General features: G+C 50.7%; 4 protein-coding genes across 8 annotated transcripts in view; 3 read left to right on the top strand and 1 right to left on the bottom strand.

Annotated features, from left to right (window-relative positions):
* The window catches only part of SAE1 (SUMO1 activating enzyme subunit 1), a 549,006-nt gene that overhangs the window by 112,991 nt on the left and 409,758 nt on the right, over window positions 1–26,257 (bottom strand). The window lies entirely within an intron of this gene.
* AP2S1 (adaptor related protein complex 2 subunit sigma 1) overlaps window positions 1–26,257 on the top strand; it is a 400,774-nt gene that overhangs the window by 122,393 nt on the left and 252,124 nt on the right. The gene's annotated exons all lie outside the window — the stretch shown is intronic.
* TMEM160 (transmembrane protein 160) overlaps window positions 1–26,257 on the top strand; it is a 204,476-nt gene that overhangs the window by 141,380 nt on the left and 36,839 nt on the right. The gene's annotated exons all lie outside the window — the stretch shown is intronic.
* ZC3H4 (zinc finger CCCH-type containing 4) overlaps window positions 1–26,257 on the top strand; it is a 54,136-nt gene that overhangs the window by 8,632 nt on the left and 19,247 nt on the right. For all 5 annotated transcript variants that reach the window (XM_050772057.1, XM_050772061.1, XM_050772058.1 and 2 more), the window contains exons 2-8: window positions 11,632–11,851; window positions 12,159–12,269; window positions 17,154–17,376; window positions 20,464–20,618; window positions 21,594–21,690; window positions 21,811–21,950; window positions 22,551–22,661. In XM_050772057.1, the coding sequence (XP_050628014.1) occupies window positions 11,632–11,851; window positions 12,159–12,269; window positions 17,154–17,376; window positions 20,464–20,618; window positions 21,594–21,690; window positions 21,811–21,950; window positions 22,551–22,661 (1,057 nt within the window). The remainder of the gene's footprint in view (window positions 1–11,631; window positions 11,852–12,158; window positions 12,270–17,153; window positions 17,377–20,463; window positions 20,619–21,593; window positions 21,691–21,810; window positions 21,951–22,550; window positions 22,662–26,257) is intronic.

Here is a 26,257-nt window from a genome sequence, read left to right as displayed (position 1 = left end):
GGCCCTCGAGAGGGTGGGGGTGTTACTCCTTCCTCAGTCTACTGTGGCTCCATCTTCCCTACGTTCCACTCCTTCCAGCGAATGTAGAGGCCCAAGCCTAGGCTTTTAAACCCTCTTAAATGGAAGGGATTTTCATTCATTAGAAGTAACTGGAGACTTCTTGAGTCCCCATGTGGAAGTGGATCACGGCCATCACATCCCTGCTATGGCCTAACTGAGGGAGCTGGGCCCAGACACTAGTGTCACTTGGCCAAAAGTCTGTTGCAGGTGGCTTGGATTGTTGCCCTCCTCATTTTCCTAACAGACACCAGGGCTTAGGTTTCCTTGGGATTCCAGGCAGGCCCTGCCACTCCGCAGGGAACGAGAGCAATCACAGTAACTGAAGCCTGTGTGCCACACAAGGCGGGCTGCATCCAAGGCAGGGCCTGTCTCCTCTGTTCCGTCTGTGCATCCATCACTTTCAAGCTTATTTGGAAACCCTTGATAAACACTCAAATGAGTTTGTGTCAAAGTTTTAAGTGATACAGGTTGCTGAAAAGGTTCCTTGGAAATTTGTTACTGTTTCTATTGATGAAATTGACCAAAAGGGTATGAAAGCTGAGATTGATACATCATGTAGAATATGCACTGAGCATGTACCCAATCTGTACCTGGCCCTATGCTGGGCCCTTGGAAACATGGGGTTACTGTGAACCTCATTCTTGTCTGCCCTTAAGGAACCCACAGGTGACTAGAAATTAACAAATAGGTTGTATGTATATAATTGTAGTTAAGAAATTATTATTATTATTTTTTTAGACAGAGTCTTACTCCGTCACCCAGGTGGAGTGCAGTGGCATGATCTCAGCTCACTGCAACCTCCGCCTCTGGGTTCAAGCGATTCTCCTGCCTCAGCCTCCTGAGTAGGTGGGATAACAGGTGTGCGCCACCACCCCCAGCTAATTTTTGTATTTTTAGTAGAGATGGGATTTTACCATGTTGGCCAGGCTGGTCTTGAACTCCTGACCTCAGGTGATCCACCCGTCTCGGCCTCCCAAAGTGCTAGAATTATAGGCGTGAGCCACTGCACCAAGCCAAGAAACTCTTTAGATGATGCATGAACAAATCTGAAGAGTCTTAGGCCCAGATCTCTTATTTGTTTGTTTATTTTTATTTTTATGTATTTTTTAAGACGAAATCTTGCTCTGATGCCCAGGCTGGAGTGCAGTGGCACAGTCTTGGCCCACTGCAGCCTCCGCCTCCTGGGTTCAAGTGATTCTCGTACCTCAGCCTCCTGAGTAGCTGGGACCACAGGCGCATGCCATCACACCAGGCTAATTTTTGTATTTTTAGTGGAGATGGTGTTTTTACCATTTTGGCCAGGATGGTCTTGAACTCCTGGTCTCAAGTGATCTGCCTGCCTTGTCCTCCTGAAGTGCTGAGATTATAGGCATGAGCCACTGTGCCCGGCATGAAACCCCATCTCTACAAAAATTAGCTGGGCATGGTGGCGCATGCTTGTAGTCCCATCTACTTGGGAGGCTGAGGTGGGGAGGATTGCTTGAGCTCAGGAGGTCAAGGCTGCATTGAGCCATGATCACGCCACTGCACTCCAGCCTGAGTGACAGAGCAAGACCCTGCGTAAAAGTAAATAAATAAAAAATTATAAACAAGGAGAACTCTTAGTTCGTAAGTTAAATTGTTAGACTTTCTCCTCTGGAGTAATAGAAATCGGTCCTCCGATGAAAACCATGATCTTTGCAGCTTTAAACCATCTGAAGCTTCGTTGGCATGAGAAGGTGGTTAGAAAACTCTTCATTGCTGAGAAGCAAATTCCAGAGGTTCCGCCAAGAGTAACTTGGTTCTGAAGGATAGATACCTTTGCTCAAGAATGCAAATTTTCAGAGTTTGTGGGAGTGGAAGAATAGATACTGAGGCAAAGAAAATGGCATCTTTGTCTCTACAAGCTTCCTCTAGCAGGCTGGGTTTTTTCGTCGTCAGCCTGTTCGGAGCTTTGCAGAACTGTTCTGAGAGGTTTGCCTGCTTGTACAAACCCCAGAGTGGATGCTGCACACTTGGGGGCGAAGGCATTCCTTTCATGTTAGGGGACTTTGGAATTTCACTCCCTGGGATTTATATTGTTTTCTCTTAGTGTTGGGATGAGTCCTTTTTTTTTTTTTTTTTTTTTTTTTGCCAGAATTCCTTCAGTCTTTCCATGAGCCCTTATTCTCTATCTAGATGTCTTTGGTTAGGTTTTTGAAATGCTACCATTTCCTTCATTTGATATTGGAAGGATTGTGTCGACCTTGCGTCTTTGCGTTTGGGTCGATTTTACTCCTGTTTATTCTGAGGGAGGTTCCTGCTAAGTGCTTGCGTTACATGGCCTCATGGGATTCTCGCATGACACCATCCTGGGGACTCCATGGTTGCCTGTGCTGCACAGTTAAGGAGACTGGGGTACAGAGTGTTTAAGGAATTTGCCCAAAGTCTTGGTGCCTCATTCTGGCATTTCTTGGAATACTGATTCATGAAGTCTGTTTTATGTATGTATATCTTATTTTTCCCCACTCGATTATACATTTCAGGATGGGCATTGTTTTGTCAGTTGACGTGTTTAGCAAAGTACTCTTTTTGACGTAATTTGTAGTTGTCAGATAATTTGTAGAAGTTAAGAGCTGGTCTTTGCATCCGACGGTACTGGACTTAGTTTCTAGTTCTGCTTCTTCCTGCTGTGACCCCACGGGCAAATTCCTTCCTGTCTCTGAGCCTCAGTTTAGGCCTTGGTGAGGAGTGTGGAGGCCCCCAAGCCTAGATTCCAGCTCTCTGCTGGGAAATTATTAAATAACTGCTTGGGGACCTTGCAGCCTCTCCTCACGTTGCTGAGTTGTCCCACTTGGAAATTCTTTTTTGTTTTCTTTTCCTTTTTTTTTTTTTTTGAGATGAAGTCTCACTCTGTCACCCAGGCTGGAGTGTAATGGTGCAGTTTCAGCTCACTGCAACCTTGATCTCCCGGGTTCAAGTGATTCTCCTGCCTCAGTCTCCCAAATAGCTGGGACTACAGGTGTGTGCCACCATGCCTGGCTAATTTTTTTTTTTTTTTTTGGAGACGGAGTCTCGCTCTGTTGCCTGGGCTGGGGTGCAGTGGTGCGATCTCGGCTCATTGCAACCTCTGCCTCCCCGGGATCAAGTGATTCTCCTGCTTCAGCCTCCCTAGTAGCTGGAACTACAGGCACGTGTCACCATGCCCAGCTAATTTTTGTATTTTTAGTAAAGATGGAGTTTCACCATGTTGGTCAGGCTGGTCTCGAACTCCTGACCTCAGGTGATCCGCCCGCCTTGGCTTCCCAAAGTGCTGGGATTACATGCATGAGCCACTGCGCCTGGCTGGAATTTCTTTTTTCTTTCTTAACCTTGTATTATGGAAATTTTTTTTTTTTTTTTTTTTTTTTTTTTTTTTGAGACGGAGTCTCGCTCTGTCACCCAGGCTGGAGTGCAGTGGCCGGATCTCAGCTCACTGCAAGCTCCGCCTCCCGGGTTTACGCCATTCTCCTGCCTCAGCCTCCCGAGTAGCTGGGACTACAGGCGCCTGCCACTTCGCCCGGCTAAGTTTTTGTATTTTTAGTAGAGATGGGGTTTCGCTGTGTTAGCCAGGATGGTCTCGATCTCCTGACCTCGTGATCCGCCCGTCTCGGCCTCCCAAAGTGCTGGGATTACAGGCTTGAGCCACCGCGCCTGGCCCTTTTTTTTTTTTTTTTTTTTTTTGAGGCAGAGTCTTCACTCTGTCGCCCAGGCTGGAGTGCAGTGGCGCGACCTCAGCTCACTGCAAGCTCCACCTCCCGGGTTCGCGCCATTCTCCTGCCTCAGCCTCCCGAGTAGCTGGGACTACAGGCGCCCGCCACCACGCCTGGCTAATTTTTTGTATTTTAGTAGAGACGGGGTTTCACCGTGTTAACCAGGAAGGTCTCGATCTCCTGGCCTCGTGATCCGCCCGCCTCGGCCTCCTAAAGTGCAGGGATTACAGGCGTGAGCCACCACGCCCGGCCAAGAAAAAAAAATTTTTAATAATTATTCATAGAGGCTGGGTGCAGTGGCTTACGCCTCTAATCCCAGAACTTTGGGAGGCCAAAGCAGGAGAAGGCCAAGGCAGGCTTTAGTCCAAGAGTTCAAAACCAGCCTGGGCAACATAGAGAGACCCTGTCTTTAAATTATTTGTAGTGACGGAGTCTCACTATGTTGCTCAGGCTGGTCTCTAACTCCTGGGCTCAAGCAGTCTGACAGGGTCTCACTCTGTTGCCCAGGCTGGAGTGCAGTGGTGCAGTCTTAGCTCCCTGCAGCCTCGACCTCCTGGCTCAATCGATCCTCTTGCCTTAGCCTCCTGAGTAGTCGGGACTACAAGCGCATGCTGCCAGGCTAATTTTTGTATTTTTTTGTAGAGATGGGGTTTCCTCATGTTGCCCAGGCTGGTCTCAAATTCTTGGGCTCAAGTGATCTGCCTGCGTTGGCCTCCCAAAATGCTGGGATTACAGGCATGAACCACTGTGCTTGGCCTATACCTGTAGATTCTTCAGTATGAATCTCTAACTTTATGATCATTTAAAAACATAACTACAGGCTGGGCATGTTGGCTCACACTTGTAATCCTAGCACTTTGGGAGTCTGAGACAGGCGGATCACCTGAGGTCAGGAGTTCGAGACTAGCCTGGCCAACATGGCAAAACCTGGCTTCTACTAAAAATACACAAATTAGCTGGGCGCGGTGGCAGGTCCTGTAATCCCAGCTACTCGGGGGGCTGAGGAACAAGAATCACTGGAAGCCAGGAGGCCGAGGTTGCAGTGAGCCAAAATCGTGCCAGTGCAGTCCAGCCTGAGTGACAGAATAAGACTCTGTCTCAAAATAAAATTAAACAAAACAAAAAACCCTACTACAAAACTCATTGCTAACAAAGTTAACAATATCTCAAATACCGGAGCTGGGTTCACACGGCTCCAGTTTCTCCTACGGTCACATCCGCAAGTAGGTGTCTTCGTATTTAGATGCCAGCAGTGGATAGGTAGACTGTCTTATGTTGAAGTGAGAGCGTGGGGTGCAGGGTACAGATGCTGATGGTTGGACTTCTCTTCGCCAGTTTTGTGCCTCACTTGGGTGGTTGCTGTGGCGTGGGCACATTACCATGGAAATGGAATGATGTCACAGAGCATGCTATGATGACACCTGAGAATGCTGAGGAAAAGGAGACACAGAGCACATTTGTTCTTGGTTTCTGGTTGATGAACCTAGGTAGTAAGGACACTGAAAAGCATGTGCAAGACCCAGAGGTTTATTTCAAGAATTTCCTGGCTCTGAAAATCCCTCAGTGAGGTTTCCTCTGTGGCTGCTTCATTACATCCTAACTCAAGGGAAGGTCTCTGGGGCCTTTCTTAGGCATGAGCCCTGAGCTGAATTTCTAAAGCAGAGGCCCTGCGCCTTCACTCCTAGTAAACGACTGTGCCGCAGAATTGGACTTGGGGATCCTGGACTTCTGCGTTTAGGCTGGTTGTTAAACATTTGAAGAGGCGGCACCTCCTTGTAATTTTTGTAATTTTGTCCCTAGTTAATGGGTCATTCAGAGCCTACCCAGGCAATTTGTTGAGAGTCTGGGCAGTTAATGATCATAACCCTGACCTTCACATTAACCTAGCCGCCTCTTATCAAGGGCTTTCATGATCTTAAGGTAACAGCCGCTGTTCCATGAGTTTCCATCTTTTGTGTTGTACTTTGCCTTTTTTTTTTTTATTTTTTATTTTTTACTCTTGTAAACCAGGTTGATCCACAAACCCTGGGCCCCTTTCAGCTTTCGTCCAGCCCTCTTGTCTAGAGAGCTGCCATGTTGCCAAGCTTCATTTCTGTAAGAAGCCTTTGTTCCTTCCCGGGGCTCAGCTCTCCCTACGTCTTTTTGTCTTGATTAGACACTTGGTGGCTTCTGGTACTGCCTAGATTAGAGCCGAGGAAGGGGAGACGTCACTTTTGTCAGTTTTGTCAGCAGGATGAGTTGGGAGAACAGTGTATGCGTGGTTATGACCAAGTAAAAAGAACTTGTTGACCAGCAGTCAGCAGTGTCCATCAGGGAGAGCTGGCTGTAGCTTTCTTTTTTTCTTTTTTTTTTGAGATGGAGTTTCGTTCTTGTCCCCCAGGCTGGAGTGCAGTGGCGTGATCTTGGCTCACTGCAACCTCCGCCTCCCCAGGTTCAAGTGATTCTCCTGCCTCAGCCTCCTGAGTAGCTGGGGTTACAGGTGTCTGCTACAATGCCCAGCTAATTTTGTATTTTGAGTAGAGATGGGGTTTCTCCATGTTGGTCAGGCTGGTCTCGAACTCCCGACCTCAGGTGATCCGTCCACCACGGCCTCCCAAAGTGCTGGGATTACAGGCGTGAACCACCGTGCCCGGCCCTAGTTGTAGCTTTCTTTTTTTTTTTTTTTTTTTTTTTTTGAGACGGAGTCTCGCTCTGTCACCCAGGCTGGAGTGCAGTGGCCGGATCTCAGCTCACTGCAAGCTCCGCCTCCCGGGTTCACGCCATTCTCCTGCCTCAGCCTCCCGAGTAGCTGAGACTACAGGCGCCTGCCACCTCGCCCGGCTAAGTTTTTGTATTTTTAGTAGAGACGGGGTTTCACTGTGTTAGCCAGGATGGTCTCGATCTCCTGACCTCGTGATCCGCCCGTCTCGGCCTCCCAAAGTGCTGGGATTACAGGCTTGAGCCACCGCGCCCGGCCTAGTTGTAGCTTTCTTATAGAGAACATGCTTCGCAGTCAGCATTCCAGCCAGTTAGGGCTTTCCGTGGAGAGGTGCCCTCATGCTAGCTGGTTCTTACAACCAACAGCTGCTTCTTCCTTTGTGCCTGTCCCTCATGTCAATTGCTTTATGCCTATTATCTCATTTAACCTTCACAACCCTTAAGATAGGTGCTACTGTTATCCCATTCAGTAGATCAGAAAAGCAAGGCTCAGGTTATGGACTAAGAGCATACTCTAGAGAAGAGGTGGAGCTGGTTGAGTTACTTGGTCTGCAGAAAGGAGCATGAGGCCCAAATCTGTAGGCTGCTGGATAAGGCAGTATGAAATATCTCCTTTGAAATATCATGTCTACTTTGGACATGAAATATCTTTTGTTTTGTTTTTTGAAACCGAGTCTCTAGGTCTGTCACCTAGGCTGGAGTGCAGTGGCATGATCTTGGCTCACTGCAACCTCCGCCTCCTAGGTTCAAGCGATTCTCCTGCCTCAGCCTCCTGAGTAGCTGGAACTATAGGCATCCGCCACCTCGCTGGTGGCATTCTTAGTAGAGCTGGAGTTTCACAATGTTGGCAAGGCTAGTCTTGAACTCCTGACCTCAGGTGATCCGCCTGCCTTGGCCTCCCAAAGTGCTGGGATTACAGTTTTGGTTTGTTTTTTTTTTTTTTTTTTTTGGAGACACAGTTTCACTCTGTCTCCCAAGCTGGGGTGCAATGGCACGATCTCGGCTTACTGCTGTCTCCGCCTCCCATGGTCAAGTTTTTGTGCCTCAGCCTCCCGAGTAGATGGGATTACAGGCGCCCACCATCACACCCAGCTAATTTTTGTATTACTGGTAGAGACAGGGTTTTGCTGTGTTGGCCAGGCTGGTCTCGAACTCCTGACCTCAAGTGATCCGCCTGCTTTGGCCTCCCGAAGTGCTAAGATTACAGGCATGAGCCACCACACCCGGTCTGGACATGAAGTATCTTTACCAAGCACTGTTTTTGCCAAGTCCGTGGTGTGTGCTGAACCCAGCATGCTTGTGGACCCTGTGGAGTCGGCCTGTTCCTTGGAGTGGGCATCCAGATCTGTTCTTTGGCCCAGGGAGAGGAGCAGCCAGCTCTGAAAATGGAAACTGAAATGCCCGGGAGCTTTGTCCAGGAGGTATGGGGCAGGACTGGCTCAAGGCAAGGCGTTGGCCTCTTCCCATTTCCTCGTGGGGGCCAGTTCCAAGTCGGTCTCCCAGGGTGGTTGCTTTCCTGTCCCAGAGAGCTCTAGCAGCGGACTGAGTGCAGCCATGTCAGGCGTTGCCAATACAGGCTCTGGGAATAGAGTGCTCCCTGCACAGGCAGCCGCGGCAGGCTTTTCTTCTGCTTGCTTGTCTCAAGAGAGTTTGGCAGGTCTAGATTGAAATGATTAGCGCGGTGGGGCTTCCCCCACTTTTCTTGGGGGATTATGTCGAGGTCTATTAAGCATGTTCCCTCGGTATTTAATCCCACTCTGACACAGATTTTGCCGGCAGTCTGTTAAGTGGCATCGCTGAAACCTGGTTGCTGTTTTGTGGAGACCGCCTTTGTGCTGTCGCGCCGGTGGCACACGGGATTCCCAGTTGGCTTGACTTCCTTTCCTTTTGCTTTCTGTTGAACAGAGTCTGAAAAATACAGTCAAGACCTCATATTCACGCAGGACATTTAGCTGAGAGGCGGGTGTTGGGAGGGGGGACCCCCTGAGGTGACTGTGGGCAGAGGTTAGCCCAGGGCTCGGAGGGGCTTTGAGGGCATGACATGGCAGGATGGCCCTGAGAATGCAGCGATCTGTTTATTGTCGCTGTCTCAGTGCCCCTTCATCAACCAGCAGCAATTTAACAAAAAATCCTGTGTATTTCTCTGCCTCTCTCAACTCTAGGGAAACAGAGTTTCAAGTAGCCACTGCCTGTTTTGTGAAAAGTTGTATGGTTGATTGTCTTTGAGCCCAGGTGTGCCGGGAGCTGTTGATATCAATAGTGTGCAGAATCCCTCTTTGGGTCAGGTCTTTGCAGGATGGATTTGAATGCTGTGCTTCTCTACCTTGGTGTTCCTTTCTAGAATCATTCTGGACAATGGTTAAGGCTCTTGGAGTTCCTTGGATGGTCTTTTGTCCTCTGCCTTCAGGTGTTAGATGTAGAGTAGCCTGTACCTTCGTCCGAGCCAGCAGGTGGCATCGAGACAGGGAAGGAGGCCTCAGCTGACCATGGGCAAGACTGTCACCTGCTGTGTGGCAGTGTTGGACATAAGGGAGGGCGTGCTGAGGCTGCCACTCACTCTGGCTCAGCTGACCCTGCCCTGATGATGATCATGCACCTCCTTGTGGACCAAGTATGTTGTCATTTGTATCTTTTTTCCTACAAGGACAGTGCAGAAAAGGAGGTAGTCAAGCAACCTGGCACAGATTTGGCATTTAAAATATTAGTGACCTGGCCGGGCGCAGTGGCTCAAGCCTGTAATCCCAGCACTTTGGGAGGCCGAGACGGGCGGATCACGAGGTCAAGAGATCGAGACCATCCTGGCTAACCCGGTGAAACCCCGTGTCTACAAAAAAAAAAAAAAAACCAAAAAACTAGCCAGGTGAGGTGGTGGGCGCCTGTAGTCCCAGCTACTCAGGAGGCTGAGGCAGGAGAATGGCGTGAACCTGGGAGGCGGAGCTTGCAGTGAGCTGAGATCCGGCCACTGCACTCCAGTGGGGGCGACAGAGCGAGACTCTGTCTCAAAAAAAAAAAAAAAAATTAGTGACCTGGATGGTGATCATGTGCCTCTCAACTTTATGCCCTCTAGACTTAAGTGTCGAGAGTAATGTTGTTCTTAGCTTTTATTCGTGAAACCCCAGCATGTATACCTCCTGTCTGTCCCAGGCCTTCTCGCACTCAGTCTCTCTCTCCCCCTGAGTTTCTCTTGAGGTGTGGCCCTGGCCTGCCCCCAATATTCCCATCAGGGTGCCACTTCACAGTGTCTGCATAGCTCCTGGCGGCGGGAAGTTTGCCATGTCACTGAGTAACAGCTTCTCCCTTGGGACAAAACCAGTTTTCCCAGTCATGTGGCCCTTTCAGTGTGGGTGAGGCGTCCAGTGAGGGCTTTGCTCCACGCCTGGTTTCTGTGGGCCGCACCCCAGCGGGAAGGCACCTCCATTGTCAGGACTGCAGCCTGCGCCCCTGCCCCGCCCCATCCCAAGTTTGCTAGTCAGGGAAGCAACACGTGGGTGACGTCACCTGTGTTGTTGCCTTTGAAGCAGCAGAAAGAGTTTTGTGTCCTGCATTCTGTTTTGAGAACTGCCCTTGACCTCTACCCAGGAGTATCTGTGGTGCTGGGCCACTTGGGTTTGAAATAGAATCCATCCCCTTTGAACTGGGAATGAGGGTTCATAGAAAAAGCCCCTCTTGAGGAGCTCCTTGATGTTTAGGTAGCAGTCCTGAGGCAGACAAAGGGAGGGACACAAGTGAAAGGACAGTGGAGGGTCCTGGGAGGAGTCTGCCGCATGTGCTGGAAACTTCAGGCAAGCACGCCTAATGCACTGGCTCCCGCCTGGGCAGCTGCAGGCCTTTCTGCGGAGGTAGCTCCATTTGTGGCTAACCTTTTGGGGCCTGGGCTCGTGACGTTTCCTCCTTACATCCCTTCTCTTTGTGTCCTAGTTAATTGAGACGGAAGGAGTTGGAGGCTCTCACACAAGCCTTTTTGTGGTCATTCGTGGGGAACTTTGGGAGCTTTTTAAAATTATTCAAAAAAATTGTTTTTTTCCTTTACCAACTCCTGTACTTGTGAACACTGTGTCTGTGGGTTTGGCTCAAAAACTGGATTCTTTTTCCAGCTGCCCCTCCTGAACCCAATTTCTTCCCTTACTCCTACCCCACCCCGTAGATATTTACATATACAGAATGTCCACTGGGCAGTGTCATGTTTGGAGAGCACTTTTAAAGTCCTGGGGATTGGGATGACATGGGGGAATTGGAAGAGTATAGGATGGGGAGCCAGAAGGGGTTCCCAGTACCTGCAGGTGAGTCAGAGGAGGGAGAGAAAGCAGGGCCGGTACCATGTGAGGTCCTCAGGAGGGGCCTGGGATCCGTCCCCCTCCTGCAGCTGCTCAGTGTTTGCTTGCCTCCAGCCCAGAGATGTGGGACTGACGAGGGTGGGTCAGACCTGGTGACCTGGGACTCTAAGCCTGTTTCCAGCAGTTCTCATGGGGCTTTTGTAATAAAGTACTTTGAAGGGTTCTCAGGCCACAGCCCAGGCCTGCCTGTGAGTGGGTCCCAGGTAGCTTGGGGCCACCCCTGGTTCAGAACCAAGGCCCTCTCCACGGTGTACAGCCACCACCCTCAGCCTCAGGTGGCACTGATGCCCAGCTCCCTGGGGCCCGGGGCCCAGCAGGCGATCCTGGGCCTGGGAGGGAGGGGATGCGGGTCTGTGCTCTCTGGGAGAGGCACTTCTGTGGTCGAGCGAGGTTTAGAAGTGCCCTAAGTGCTTCACAGCAGAGCTGTGTGGGTTTCTAGACTGTGGGGCTTCCTGGAAGTTCTGCAGTGTTAAGCATTGTGAATCCCCAAGATGGGGCTCTTCCCACTTATGTGACCACAGCATCTTGTCGGTTTCTTCTTCTAAGGACACTAGTCCTGTTGGGAAATCTGACGTAGATGTGTCCCGGTGTTAGTGGTAATGCCCTTAAACTCCTACCCCTCCCCCAGCCAGGTTAGACTGGAGCAAGCACAGTTCTTTCAGGGGGAGGATAAGGGATAGAACAAGAGGCCATGGCCCCCGTGTCCTCCCAGGGTATCACCTCGCTCACAGCAGTCAGGCCCTTGGTTCTTGTCAGCCTTGGCCAGCCCAGAGCCCTAGGAGGCCTCCTCTCAAACCTGTGTTCATGGTGGCTTTGGGGTTCATTTGTAGGGAAGATGGAGAGTTGGAAGAAGGCGAATTGGAAGATGATGGGGCAGAGGAGACCCAGGATACCTCCGGAGGGCCTGAGAGAAGCCGGAAAGAAAAGGGGGAGAAGCATCACAGTGATTCGGACGAGGAGAAGTCCCACAGGAGACTGAAGCGGAAACGGAAGAAAGAGCGGGAGAAAGAGAAAAGGAGGTCGAAGAAGAGGAGGAAATCCAAGCACAAAGTAGGTCCAGGATTCACTGGGACTGCCACTGCCTGGCATCGGGCCTGGCTGAGAGCCCCAGGGGCTGAGCTTTTGCTGTCCGCCCCAGAGGGCACTCTTAATGCCTTTGCTTATCTCAAATTGGATAAAGACCTTTTTTAAGAGTTGGTAGCTTATGCTCCGTTGCCACTAAGTGCCCCAGGTGAGGTGTTTCCGGTGAAGCACAGAGCCCTGCGGCACATGCCGGCATAGCTTGTCCTGAGGCTGACTGCGCCTAAGTGGCCCGCCTGCAGCAGGGTTGCTGAATCTTCTTCCCCTGTCATTACAGCGCCACGCTTCTTCTAGCGATGACTTCTCTGACTTCTCAGATGACTCGGATTTCAGCCCCAGTGAGAAAGGGCACCGCAAGTACAGAGAGTACAGCCCCCCATATGCGCCGGTGAGTGACTGGCGTGCCCTGCTGAGCTCTGGGGCCGGGAGGAGTTCAACTGCTTGTGTTTCTTGAGCACTTGCTGTGTTCTGGGCATTTTATGTGGGTTTCAGTCCTGGGTCATCAGGTATTAGTTTAATCCCCGTTTTATGACTTAGGAAACTGAGACTTAGACAATTTCAACAGGGCAGCCTAGATAACAAAGTGAGACCCCATCTCCACAAAAAATAAAAAAATTAACCAGGCATGCATGTAGTTGCAGCTACTCAGGAGGCAGAGGTGAGAAGATCCCTTGAGCCCAAAAGTTCAAGGTTGCAGTGAGCTATGATCAGCCACTGCACTCTAGCCTGGGTGACAGAGCAAGACCCTGTCTCAAAAGGAAAAGAAAGTTTCAACAAAGTTGCCCAGTTCTGAAGTAGAGGAGCTGGGTTTGAACCCAGGCCCTAGCTGACCTCCGTGAGGTATGCTCTCAAGCCTCCTCTGTGCGGCCTTAGCAAGGCCCTGTGTGTCTCAGAGAAAGATGCTGACTGGTCCACGTCATGGCTGACTGGCTTCCACTCTTCACAAATGACCTTTCTGGGAAATTGGCAAGAAAATGAAATGTTCTCAAGTGGCCTGTAGGCAGGCAGTACTCGGCCACTGTCGCTTTCATTTCAAGCAGCAATTTAAATTATTTGTTCATTTTGTATACCATTTCTTCCCCCAGAAAATTCCATAAGAGAAAAGCAAATCTTTTTTTTTTATTTTTTTGAGGCGGAGTCTCGCTCTGTCACCCAGGCTGGAGTGCGGTGGCGCAATCCCAGCTCACTGCAAACTCCGCCTCCTGGGTTCACGCCATTCTTCTGCCTCAGCATTCTGAGTAGCTGGGACCACAGGCACCCGTCACCACACCCGGATAATTTTACGTATTTTTAGTAGAGACAGGGTTTCACCGCGTTAGGCAGGATGGTCTCGATCTTCAGACCTTATTATTTTATTTTTATTTTTATTTTTATTTTTATTTTTATTTTTATTTTTATTTTATTTTTTTTTTTTTTTTGAGACGGAGTCTCGCTCTGTAGCCCGGGCTGGAGTGCAGTGGCCGGATCTCAGCTCACTGCAAGCTCCGCCTCCCAGGTTTACGCCATTCTCCTGCCTCAGCCTCCCGAGTAGCTGGGACTACAGGCGCCCGCCACCTCGCCCGGCTAGTTTTTTGTATTTTTTAGTAGAGACGGGGTTTCACGGTGTTCACCAGGATGGTCTCGATCTCCTGACCTCGTGATCCACCCGCCTCGGCCTCCCAAAGTGCTGGGATTACAGGCTTGAGCCACCGCGCCCGGCCTATTTTTATTTTTTGAGACGGAGTCTCGCTCTGTTGACCAGGCTGGAGTGCAGTGGCCGGATCTCAGCTCACTGCAAGCTCCGCCTCCCGGGTTTACGCCATTCTCCTGCCTCAGCCTCCCGAGTAGCTGGGACTACAGACGCCCGCCACCTCGCCTGGCTAGTTTTTTGTATTTTTTTTAGTAGAGACGGGGTTTCACTGTGTTAGCCAGGATGGTCTCGATCTCCTGACCTCGTGATCTGCCCGTCTCGGCCTCCCAAAGTGCTGGGATTACAGGCTTGAGCCACTGTGCCTGGCCCAGACCTTATTATTTATTGAGACGGAGTCTTGCTCTGTTGCTTAGGCTGGAGTGCAGTGGGGCAATCTCGGCTTATTTCAACTTCCACCTCCCAGGTTCAAGTGATTCTCCTGTCTCAGTCTCCCGAGTAGCTGGGATTACAGACATGTGACACCATGCCTGACTGATTTTTGTATTTTTAGTAGAGACAGGGTGTCGCGATGTTGGCCAGGCTGGCCTCGAACTCCTGACCTCAGGTGATTCGCCCACCTCAGCCTCCCAAAGTGCTAGGATTACAGGCATGAGCCACTGCACCCGGCCGGTTGAGAAATGTTTTAAAGTTAGTAGGTCTTTAAAGCTGTCCCAGGTATCCCGTGACCCAGCATCATCCATCACAACAAATGATTCATTGTCCAATACCATAGTTGAGATTGATCTACTGGTGTAGGTTCGGCCTTCAGACCTGAGAGAGGCAGGAAATGGAACATTGCATGCTTTTTATGAACTAGAGCTGGAGGTATTTTAAAGATCTGGCTGGGCGCGGTGGCTCACGCCTGTAATCCCAGCACTTTGGGAGGCCGAGACGGGCAGATCACGACGTCAGGAGATCGAGACCATCCTGGCTAGCACAGTGAAACCCCGTCTCTACTAAAAAATACAAAAAAATTAGCCGGGCGAGGTGGCGGGCGCCTGTAGTCCCAGCTACTCGGGAGGCTGAGGCAGGAGAATGGCGTGAACCTGGGAGGCGGAGCTTGCAGTGAGCTGAGATCCGGCCACTGTACTCCAGCCTGGGCGACAGAGCGAGACTCTGTCTCAAAAAAAAAAAAAAAAAAAAAAAAAAAGATCTGCTCAAGTACTTGTATGTGTGTCTGTGTATCTAGCTGTATTTTGCATTGTCCTGTTTTTCTGTAATATGGACTTTTAAAAATTAGTAGGCTTTTTGTTTGTTTGTTTATTTATTTATTGAGATGGGATCTCATTCTGTTGCCCAGGCTGGAGGGCAGTGGTGTGATCTCACCTCACTGCAGCCTCGAGCTGCCTGGGCTCAGGTGATCTTCCTGTGTTAGCCTCCTAAGTAGCTGGAACCATGGGCTGCCATACCAAGGCTAATTTTTGTACTTTTGATAGAGATGGGGTTTCAAAATGTTGCCCAGGCTGTCTCAAATACCTGGGGTCAAATGATCTGCCCACCCTGGCCTCCCAAAGTGCTGGGATTAGAGACATGAGCCACCATGCGCAGCCGACTTTTTTATTTATTCATTTATTTAGAGATGGAGTCTCGCTCTGTCGCCCAGGCTGGAGTACAGTGGCACGATCTCGGCTCACTGCAACCTCTACCTCCCAGGTTCAAGTGATTCGCCTGCCTGAGCCTCTCAAGTAGCTGAGATTACAGGCGCCCCCCACCACACCTGGCTAATTTTTTTTTTTTTTTTTTTTTTTTGTATTTTTAGTAGAGACGGGTTTCACTATGTTGCCCAGGCTAGTCTCGAACTCCTGACCTTGTGATCTTCCTGCCTTGGCCTCCCAAAGTGCTGGGATTACAAGCCTGAGCCACCATGCTTGTTGTTGTTTAATTGTTTTTTGAGACGGAGTCTCGCTCTGTCACCCAGGCTGGAGTGCAGCGGCATGATCTTGGCTCACCACATCCTCTGCCTCCTGGGTTCAAGTGATTCTCACGCCTCAGTCTCCCGAATAGCTGGGATTAGAGGTGCCCTTCACCACGCCCGGCTAATTCATTTTGTATTTTTAGTAGAGACTGGGTTTCACCATGTTGACCAGGCTGGTCTCGAACTCCTGAACTCAAGAGATCTGCCCGCCTGGGCCTCCCAAAGTGCTGGGATTACAGGTGTGAGCCATCGTGCTCGGCCTTTATTTTTTTTGAGATGTCGTTTTGCAGTGTCACCCAGGCTGGAGCGCAGCGGTGCAATCTCGGCTCACTGCAACCTCTGCCTCTCCCGGGTTCAGGCAATTCTGCCTCAGCCTCTCAAGTAGCTGGGATTACAGGTGCCCACCCCATACTTGGCTTTTTTTTTTTTTAATTCTTTTTTTTGAGACGGAGTCTCGCTCTGTCGCCCAAGCTGGAGTGCAGTGGCCGGATCTCAGCTCACTGCAAGCTCCGCCGCCCGAGTTTACACCATTCTCCTGCCTCAGCCTCCCGAGTAGCTGGGACTACAGGCGCCTGCCACCTCGCCCGGCTAGTTTTTTTGTATTTCTTAGTAGAGACGGGGTTTCACCATGTTAGCCAGGATGGTCTTGATCTCCTGACCTCGTGATCCGCCCGTCTCGGCCTCCCAAAGTGCTGGGATTACAGGCTTGAGCCACCGCGCCCGGCCCATACTTGGCTTTTTTTTTTTTTTTTTTTGCATTTTTGAATTTTTAGTAGAGATCTCATTTCATGATGTTGGCCAGGCTGGTCTCCATCTCCTGACCTCGTGATCTGCCCGCCTTGGCCTCCCAAAGTGCTGGGACTACAGGCGTGAGCCACTGCACCCGGGCCCCTGGTCCCCCGGCCCCCTGACTTTATTTTTTAGAGCTGTTTTAGGTTTATAGAAAATTGAGCAGGTAGTAGTAGAGTTCCCTTCTCCCCTCCGCCTGCCGCCAGTTTCCCATTACCAATGTCTTGCATTGTTGTGGTAACTTTGTTACAATTGATGAGCCAGTATTGATACATTGTTATTACTTAGTGTTGTGTAGTTCTTTGGGTTTTGCCCAGTGCACCCTTTATTGTTACATATTCACTATTATTCCATTGTCTGGATATACCAGTTTGTTTTCCATTTACCTGTTGGAGGATGTCTTGGTTACTTCTGTTTTTATGAGTATCTTTAACTTCTTCTAGTACCACTTGGCACTACCACACTTTGGAAAGCATCATTTGAGACGGCTTTCTAGCCCGGCTGCCAAGCAGGCCATTTATTGAATTCCAGGGCCCTAGCAAAATTGTGACTGAGCAGCCCCCTCCTGCTTCCCAGGCTCCTCCCTGTGTGCTTGCTCTGCATCCCTGGGAAATGCTCCCTTCTCCTCCCCTTCGTTCATCAGGGATTAGGGGTCTGTGGTTCTGTTTTCTTTCTAGCTCTGGTCCTTTATGAGGAACAGAAACACTTGGGCCCTCTGCTACCCCCACTTCCTGATATGAGAACCTGTCCTCAGAGGGTCTGGGGACCAGCAGTGCAACCCTGGGACAGTAGCAGCACCCAGACAGACATGTTCATTTAGGGAACACTGGGGATCTTGGTAGTTTGCACCCGCAGCTGTGGGATCCGGCTCACCTCTTCTCCCCATCTCTGGGACACAGTCCCACCAGCAGTACCCCCCATCGCATGCCACGCCCCTGCCCAAGAAGGCTTACTCCAAGATGGACAGCAAGAGCTATGGCATGTACGAGGACTACGAGAACGAGCAGTATGGGGAATACGAGGGCGACGAGGAGGAGGACATGGGCAAGGAGGACTACGACGACTTCACCAAAGAGCTGAACCAGTACCGGCGTGCCAAGGAGGGCAGCAGCCGTGGCCGAGGTGAGCCCCGCCTTGGCAATTTCTCCTCCGGGGCATCGGAGCCACCCGGGTGGCCTGGCCTCACAGCCTCAAGTTTGGTCACTTAGGGTTGGGATAAGTGTACAAAGAAGGGCCAGGATCTGCACATGCGTGGCACAGGGGACCAGAGAGATCACCCGCTGGTCTGTGGTTGGGGTGGTGCCAGGCTGGTGTGAGGCAGGGAGAAGGCCAGCGTGCCTGAAGGGTCACTTCCTGGTCGGCTCTCGGGGGAGAAGGGCATAGCTTCTCTCTCACCTGGGCTAGGGTCACTGACAGCTGGCTGCCCCACCCCGCAGCAGTGCTCCCTCATTCTCCCAGCCCCATCACCTGACAAGGTGTGACTGCAGTCCTTGCCTCTGCCCCACCTCTGAACCTTGGACCTGTGTCCTTTGGGAGGAAGGTGGAGGAAGCTTGAGCACCAGAGACACAGTAGCCCTGACTGGCCTCTTAGAACCATCTCTGCCGGCACAGTGGCTCATGCCTGTAATCCCAGCAATTTGGGAGGCCGAGGCAGGCGGATCATCTATGGTCAGGAGTTCGAGACCAGCCTGTCCAACAACAGCAACAAAAAAGAACCATCGAACTGTCTCCTGCCAGAAAGACTGCCCAGCCTGAGAGTGGCTTCTGGAATCTTCCAGCACAGGGGTTCTCAGATTGTGAGCCCTGCCTGAGGCCCAGCTTGTTGAGTAGCTGTTCATTCATTCCCTCTTTTTTTTTTTTTTTTTTTTTTTGAGACTGAGTCTCGCTCTGTCACCAGGCTGGAGTGCAGTGGTGCGATCTTGGCTCCCTGCAACCTCCACTTGCCGGGTTCAAGCAGTTCTCCTGCCTCAGCCTCCTGAGTAGCTGGGATTACAGGCGCATGCCACTACGCCCAGCTAATTTTTGTATTTTTAGTAGAGACGGAGTTTCACCATGTTGGTCAGGCTGTTCTCAATCTCGTGACCTTGTAATCCTCCCGCCTCGGCCTCCCAAAGTGCTGGGATTACAAGCATGAGCCACCTCACCCGGCTCATTCGTTCTTCTAGCAGTCTTTCTTGGACACCTCCCTGGGGCAGCCCCTATGCTTTTCGGAGGTCCTAGACCGGTGCTGTCCAGTAGAATTAGATTGGAAGCCACCATATCACTTACATTTTCTGGTAGCCACATTTAAAAAGTGAAAAGGACACTGGATAGTCGCAGCTACTTGAGAGGTGGAGGCGGGAGAATCACTTGAGCCCTGGAGTTGGAGGCCAGCCTGGGCAACACAATGAGACCCCATCACTCTTTTTTGTTTATTGGGAGACAGAGTCTTGCTCTGTCACCCATTCTGGAGTGCAGTGGCACGATTTAGGCTTACTGCAACCTCTACCCTCTGCCTCCCAGGTTCAAGCAATTCTTGTGCCTCACTCCTGCAAGTAGCTGGGATTACAGGCATGTACAACCACACCCATCTTATTTATTTATTTTATTTTATTTATTTTTTTGAGATGGAGTCTTGCTCTGTCGCCCAGGCTGGAGTACAGTGGCACGATCTCGACTCACCGCAAGCTCTGCCTCCCGGGTTCATGCCATTCTCCTGCCTTAGCCTCCCAAGTAGCTAGGACTACAGGCGCCTGCCACCATGCCCAGCTAATTTTTTGTATTTTTAGTAGAGACAGGGTTTCACCATGTTAGCCAGAATGGTCTTGATCTTCTGACCTGGTGATCTGCCCACCTCAGCCTCACAAAGTGCTGGGATTACAGGCATGAGCCACTGTGCCCGGCCTATCTATTTATTTTTGAGACAGAGTCTCACTCTGTCACTCATGCTGGAGTACAGTGGCACCATGTTGGCTCACTGCAACCTCCGCCTCCCAGGTTCAAGCAATTCTCGTGCCTCAGCCTCCCTAGTAGCTGGGATTACAGGCCCGTACCACCATGCCTGGCTTTTTTATTTTTAGTAGAGATGGGGTTTCACTATGTTGCCCAATCTGGTCTTGAACTTCTGAGCTCAGGCAATCCGCCCGCCTTGGCCTCCCAAAGTACTGGGATTACAGTTGTGAGCTACTGTGACTGGACTTAAGTTTTTATATTTTTAGTAGAGATGGGGTTTCGCTGTGTTGGTCAAGCTTGTCTTGAACTCCTGTTCTCAAGTGATCTGCCCAACTGGGCCTCCCAAAGTGCTGAGATTATAGGATTGAGCCACTGCACCTGGCCATTCTTTTCTTTTTTTCTTTTAAGTGAAGGAAAAAGTGAAACCAATTAAATTAATTTTGATATTCTATTTTCAACCTAATATGTTTAAAATCTTATTTCAACATGTAATCAAATGAGACAAATGCGATATTTTATATTCTTTCTCATTTGTGTGTGTGTGTGTGAGAGAGAGAGAGAGACGTGATCTCATTCTGTTGCTCAAACTGGAGTGCAGTGGCACAGTCTCAGCTCACTGCAGCCTTTGCCTCCTGGATTCAAGTAATTCTCCCACCTCAGCCTCCCGAGTAACTGGGACTACAGGTGCGCGCCGCCACACCTGGCTAATTTTTCTATTTTTAGTAGAAACAAGGTTTCACCATGCTGGCCAGGCTGGTCTCAAACTCCTGACTTCAGGTGATCTGCCCACCTCAGCCTCCCAAAGTGTTGGGATTACAGGCGTTAGCCACCACACCCAGCCTTTTTTTTTTTTTTTTAGCTAAGTCTTTGAAGTCCAGAGTGTGTTTTGGACTCTTGTCTAAATCACAAGTTCAAACTACAGGGCTAGCTAGTCTTGTCAGACTTCAAGGCTAGCATCTTATAGTTTGGGGCAGACGTGTTAGTTGCTCATTAGCCTGTGGGCTGGTGTTTGCCATATTGGACAGTGCAGCTCTAAGTGGACAAGTCCCTGTGAGGAAGGGGAGTGAGTACTGCAGTAGCTGTGTGTCCAGTGTGCTGAGGGACCCCCACTGAGAGAACCAGAGGGTCCACTAGCCTACCTGGGGCATCTAGGAAGGCTTCTTGGAGGAGGAGGAGGAGGCTGAAGTGATTGACTTCAGGAGCAGAAAGTGGGTTGTCTTCTTTCTTGCCGGTGGCATCTGCTCCCGCTGAAGGCTCACTGTCTGAATCTCCATGCAGGCAGCCGAGGCCGGGGCCGGGGCTACAGGGGCCGAGGAGGCCGTGGAGGATCGCGAGGCCGTGGCATGGGCAGGGGCAGCCGAGGCAGGGGCAGAGGCTCTATGGGAGGAGACCACCCGGAGGATGAAGAGGATTTCTACGAGGAAGAGATGGACGTAAGGTTTCCTCTGGCCCTGGGGACGTCGGGGTGAGGCTGGTGGGCTTTCCGGGGCGTGAGCACTGCTCATAGAGGCTGTGAGGCTAAGGTAGGAAGACATATGACCCTTCTGAAGGAAAGGAAGCCTCACAGGGCAGATGTATGTGTTTAAAAATGTTCATTTATCATTTTGGAATAGATAAAACCTTCATGTGGTTTAAAGTAGAAAAGGTATCAGCCAGGCGTGGTGGCTCACGCCTGTAATCCCAGTGCTTTGGGAGGCTGAGGCGGATGGATCATGAAGTCAGGAGATGGAGACTATCCTGGCTGACACGGTGAAACCCTGTCTCTGCTGAAAATATAAAAAATTAGCCAGGTGTGTTAGCACGTGCCTGTAGTTCCAGCTATTCATTCAGGAGGCTGAGGCAGGAGAATCACTTAAACCCAGGAGGCGGGGTTGCAGTGAGCCAAGATCGCGCCACTGCACTCCATCCTGGGCGACAGAGCGAGACTCTGTCTCAAAAAAAAAAAAAGAAGAGGTATCACAGGATGTGCTGTGAAAAACATCCTGTCACTAGAGAGAAGTTTCCTGAAAGTTCTCTAGAGACATTTCCAGCCAGGCACGTGGTCCTTCATCCCTGCCCCCACCCGGGAGAAGGAGCGGCAGGCGCACTGCACCTGCTATCCTGGTCGTACCCACAGACCTTCCACGCCAGTCCACGGCCCGCTGCCCACTTGCCCTTTTGGAGCCCCACAGCGATGTGTATGTAGGGAGGCGCCATGCTGGGTTTGCCTATTGGGTTGGGTTTTCAGAGTGAAGACTGCAGTGGGAAAGATTGGGACCACCTGTCTGTCGTCAGGCTCTGTGGAGACGGGTTATGGTATGAGTCCCCTGGATGGTCACCATCCTTCAGAAAGGGGCAGTGTGTAGGTGGGGACAGTGTTCATTGTTCCCTACCTGACATTCTCCTGCTCTCTCCTCTGCGGATTCCAGTATGGAGAGAGTGAGGAGCCAATGGGAGACGACGACTATGACGAGTACTCCAAGGAGCTGAACCAGTACCGCCGGTCCAAGGACGGCCGAGGCCGAGGTAGGCAGGGCCTGGAGGGGACACGCTGGTGGGGCAGGGATTCCAGCAGCTGCTGGAATCTAGTCCCAGGGGTGGGGAGGGGGGTGGTCGGCAGGTTTTAACACCGTCTCCCCTCCGCAGGGCTAAGTCGAGGCCGTGGCAGGGGCTCCCGAGGCCGAGGGAAAGGGATGGGCCGGGGCCGAGGTCGAGGTGGCAGCCGAGGAGGGATGAACAAGGGCGGAATGAACGATGACGAAGACTTCTATGATGAGGACATGGGCGTGAGTTGACTCCACTCTGATGTGATGTTTGGGCCAAGATCCCTTCTTAGCCTTTTTTCCCTTTAATGAGTCGTTCTGTAAGCTGATCCTGTCCCCTTTGCTGTCATCAGCCACCCCCCAGAGGGGTGGCCAGCGTTGACCAGCATAACCAGCGATATCCTGAGGAGATAGATGTACTGCTGCTGAGACCCCGTGTTTAAAACCATGTCATTAGCAGCACCTGCAGCCATACCTAACACGTCTCTGAGGTTCAGAAGGTTCTAGGTGAACTATCCAGTTAGTCTTGGAAGGTTTTGCAGGGAGGCCCATGCCACTGCCTCTAGGTGTGGTGGATGTGTTCCTCCACAGGTATGTGGAACTTTAGGTGTAAGTGACTAACAACTCCAAGGGCTAGAGCTTTTCCTCACCAGGCACCAGCACCCTGCACCATGGGGCTTAAATGTGCACACAGTCTCAGAGTTAGGTGCAGCCTGCCCATTGGTGCTCTTGTGAGCTCTTAAGGGAGTCCTCATCCCCTTCTCCCGTGCTGCTTATTAACCCCAATCCCATCTCCACCCTTCCCTTTCATCCCCCTTTACATCCACACCCTGTCTATTGCAGGACGGTGGTGGTGGAAGCTACCGGAGTCGTGACCACGACAAGCCCCACCAGCAGTCGGACAAGAAAGGCAAAGTCATCTGCAAGTACTTCGTGGAAGGGCGCTGCACCTGGGTAAGGAGCACTGAAAACTCCCAGGCACCTCTAGGAGGCCAGCAGCCCCCAGAGGACACACGGCTTCCAGAATGTTCTGGAGCTGTGGTCACGCTGGGTGGGAGTGACTGTGTGGTCTTTGTCCTTGTGGACACTTGCCGGTACTGAGAGCTGCCTGGGGGGCCTGAAAGACTCAGGTTGACTTTCAGAGTGAGGAGGACCCACAACAAGATGAGGATTTTGGGTTTTAGGGGAATTTTTTGGCCAAAATTTTCAACCGGTCCATAAAGCCTGAATTGTAATTATGAAGGTTGATGTGAATGCAGAGAAGCACCGTATCCTGGTGAAGTTACTGAGCTTCAGGGTTGCATGGGGAATGATTAAAGCATCCAGATAGAAGAGGAGGGGAGGATGAGGTTAACCGTGGACTTCAAAGCAAAGGTCAATGTCAGAAGATGGACCAATGACCACAGAGTTCTTTCCACCGAAGGAAACAAGTGTAATAACCCAGCGTTAGTTCAGCCGGCAACTTCTTACCCCAGTATCCCAGGCAGCAACAGACACTAGCAGATGTGTGCTCAGGGCATACTGCACCCCTGCATCTGTCTTGGGAAGAAACAGATGCTTTAAACAAATAATGTTATGTATAAAATAGTTTGTTTTTCCTTTGAGACCAAGTCTCACTGTCAACCAGGCTGGAGTGCAGTGGCACAATCTCGGCTCACTGCAACCTCTGCCTCCTGGGATCAAGCGATTTTCATGCCTCAGCCTCCCGAGTAGCTGGGACTATAGGCGCACGCCACCACACCTGGTTAATTTTCATATTTTTAGTAGAGATGGGGTTTCGCCATGTTGGCCAGGCTGGTCCCAAACTCCTGATTCTAGCCTCCCAAAGTGCTGGGATTACAAGTGTGAGCTACTGCGCCTTGCCAGTATTTCTTAGTTACAGCTTATATTCTGTTAAGAAACTTGAAATACATATAAGCAAAAACAAATGATACACTCTGGGCAACATAGACCCCATCTCGTAAGCAAAAAAAAAAAAAAAAAAAAATTGGCCGGGCGCGGTGGCTCAAGCCTGTAATCCCAGCACTTTGGGAGGCCGAGACGGGCGGATCACGAGGTCAGGAGATCAAGACCATCCTGGCTAACACAATGAAACCCCGTCTCCACTAAAAATACAAAAAAATTAGCCGGGCGTGGTGGCGGCGCCTGTAGTCCCAGCTACTCAGGAGGCTGAGGCAGGAGAATGGCGGGAACCCGGGAGGCGGAGCTTGCAGTGAGCCGAGATCGCGCCACTGCACTCCAGCCTGGGCGACAGAGCGAGACTCCGCCTCAAAAAAAAAAAAAAAAAAAAAAAAAAAAAAAAATTAAAACCCATTGCGATGGCGTCTGCCTATAGTCCCAGCCTCTAAGGAGGCTGAGGTGGGAGGATCACTTGAGCCTGGGAGATCAAGGCTGCAATAACCTGGGGTTGCACTGCTGCACTCTAGCCTGGGTGGCAGAGTGAGACCCTGTATCAAAAAAAAAAAAAAGGGCAGGTGTGGTGACTCACACCTGTAATCCCTGCCCTTTGGGAAGCCAAGGCATGTGGATCACCTGAGGTCAGCAGTTTGAGACCAGCCTGACCAACGTGGTGAAACCCCATCTCTACTAAAAATGCAAAAATTCGCCGGGCATGGTGGCTCACGCCTGTAATCCCAGCACTTTGGGAGGCCAAGGCGGGCGGATCACGAGGTCATGAATTTGAGACCATCCTGGCCAACACAGTGAAACCCCTCCTCTACTAAAAATACAAAAATTAGCTGGGCTTTGTGGTGGGCGCCTATTACAGGCTATTCCCAGCTACTTGGGAGGCTGAGGCAGGAGAATCGCTTGAACCCAGGTGGTGGAGGTTGCAGTGAGCAGAGATCGTGCCACTGCATTCATTCCAGCCTGAGTGATAGAGCTAGACTCTGTCTCAAAAAGTAAAAATAGGCCGGGCGCGGTGGCTCAAGCCTGTAATCCCAGCACTTTGGGAGGCCGAGGCGGGTGGATCACGAGGTCAGGAGATCAAGACCATCCTGGCTAACATGGTGAAACCCCGTCTCCACTAAAAATACAAAAAACTAGCCGGGCGTGGTGGCGGGCGCCTGTAGTCCCAGCTACTCGGAGGCTGAAGCAGGAGAATGGCGTGAACCTGGGAGGCGGAGCTTGCAGTGAGCTGAGATCGCGCCACTGCACTCCAGCCTGGGTGACACAGCGCGAGACTCCGTCTCAAAAAAAAAAAAAAAAAAAAAAGTAAAAATAAAAAATAAAAAGATGAGACAAATAGGCATTCCTAAGAGTTAGGGGGACAGATCAGCTTCTGTCTTCAGTTCAGTTATGGTGAGTGATTCCTGAGGACTAAATGATGCGGAATGGAGAACACAATTCTGGATTTCACCTAGATACTGTGTTGTTGAGATTGTGTTCAACTGGAAATAAAGGAAAACTAAACTCCATTGGCTTCAACACATAGACATTTGTCTCTCAGAACCAGGAGTCTGGAGCTGGGTAAGCAATACCTGGCAGCGCAGTGGTCGGGGTCACCCTGGGGGACCTATGCTCATTCCTGCTTACTATTCTGCCATCTTTAAACATGTGGCTTTTTTGGCCGGGTGTGGTGGCTCACGCCTGTAATCCCAGCACTTTGGGAGGCCAAGGCAGGCAGATCACGAGGTCAGGAGATTGAGACCATCCAGGCTAACACGGTGAAACACCGTCTCTACTAAAAATCCAAAAAATTAGCCAGGCATAGTGGCGGGCGCCTATAGTCCCAGCTACTCGGGAAGCTGAGGCAGGAGAATGGCGTGAACCCGGGAGGTGGAGCTTGCAGTGAGCCAAGATCGTACCACTGCACTCCAGCATGGGCGACAGAGCGAGACTCCGTCTCACAAAAAAAAAACAAAAAACAAAAAACATGGCTTTTGTCCTCATGGTTACACAATACCTGAGGTGATTCCTGCTGTGCCTCCTGGCATCACATCCAAGGGCTGGGAGGAAAAAAAACGGAAAACGGACAAAAGGCTTTACTTCTGTTTTTTTGTTTTTGAGACGGAAGGAGTTTCACTCTGTCACCCAGACTGGAGTGCAGTGGCACAATCTCGGCTCACTGCAAGCTCTGCCTCTTGGGTTCATGCCATTCTCCTGCCTCAGCCTCTCGAGTAGCTGGGACTACAGGCGCCCACCACCAACCCCAGCTAATTTTTTGTATTTTTTTTTGTTTGGACTAATTTTTTGTTTGGACTAATTTTTTTTTTGGACTAATTTTTTGGGCTAATTTTTTGTTAAATTTTTTGGACTAATTTTTTGTATTTTTAGTAGAGACGGGGTCTCACCGTGTTATCCAGGATGGTCTCGATCTCCTGACCTCGTGATCCGCCCGCCTCGGCCTCCCAAAGTGCTGGGATTACAGGCGTGAGCCACTGTGCCTGGCCGGCTTTTCTTTAAATTCAGGAAGTACCCAGGCTTGGTGGCTGATGGCTATATATCCCAGCACTTTGGGAGGCCAAAGTGGGAGGATCACTTGAACCCAGGAGTGTGAGACTAGCCTGGGCAACATAGTGAGACCCTGTCTCTACAAAAAAATACAAAAA

Source organism: Macaca thibetana, chromosome 19 (genome assembly GCF_024542745.1).
Source record: "Macaca thibetana thibetana isolate TM-01 chromosome 19, ASM2454274v1, whole genome shotgun sequence".
NCBI classification, from domain to species: Eukaryota; Metazoa; Chordata; class Mammalia; order Primates; family Cercopithecidae; genus Macaca; species Macaca thibetana.
Note: the sequence above shows the minus strand (reverse complement) of the source record. Positions and strands in the feature narration are given on the sequence as shown.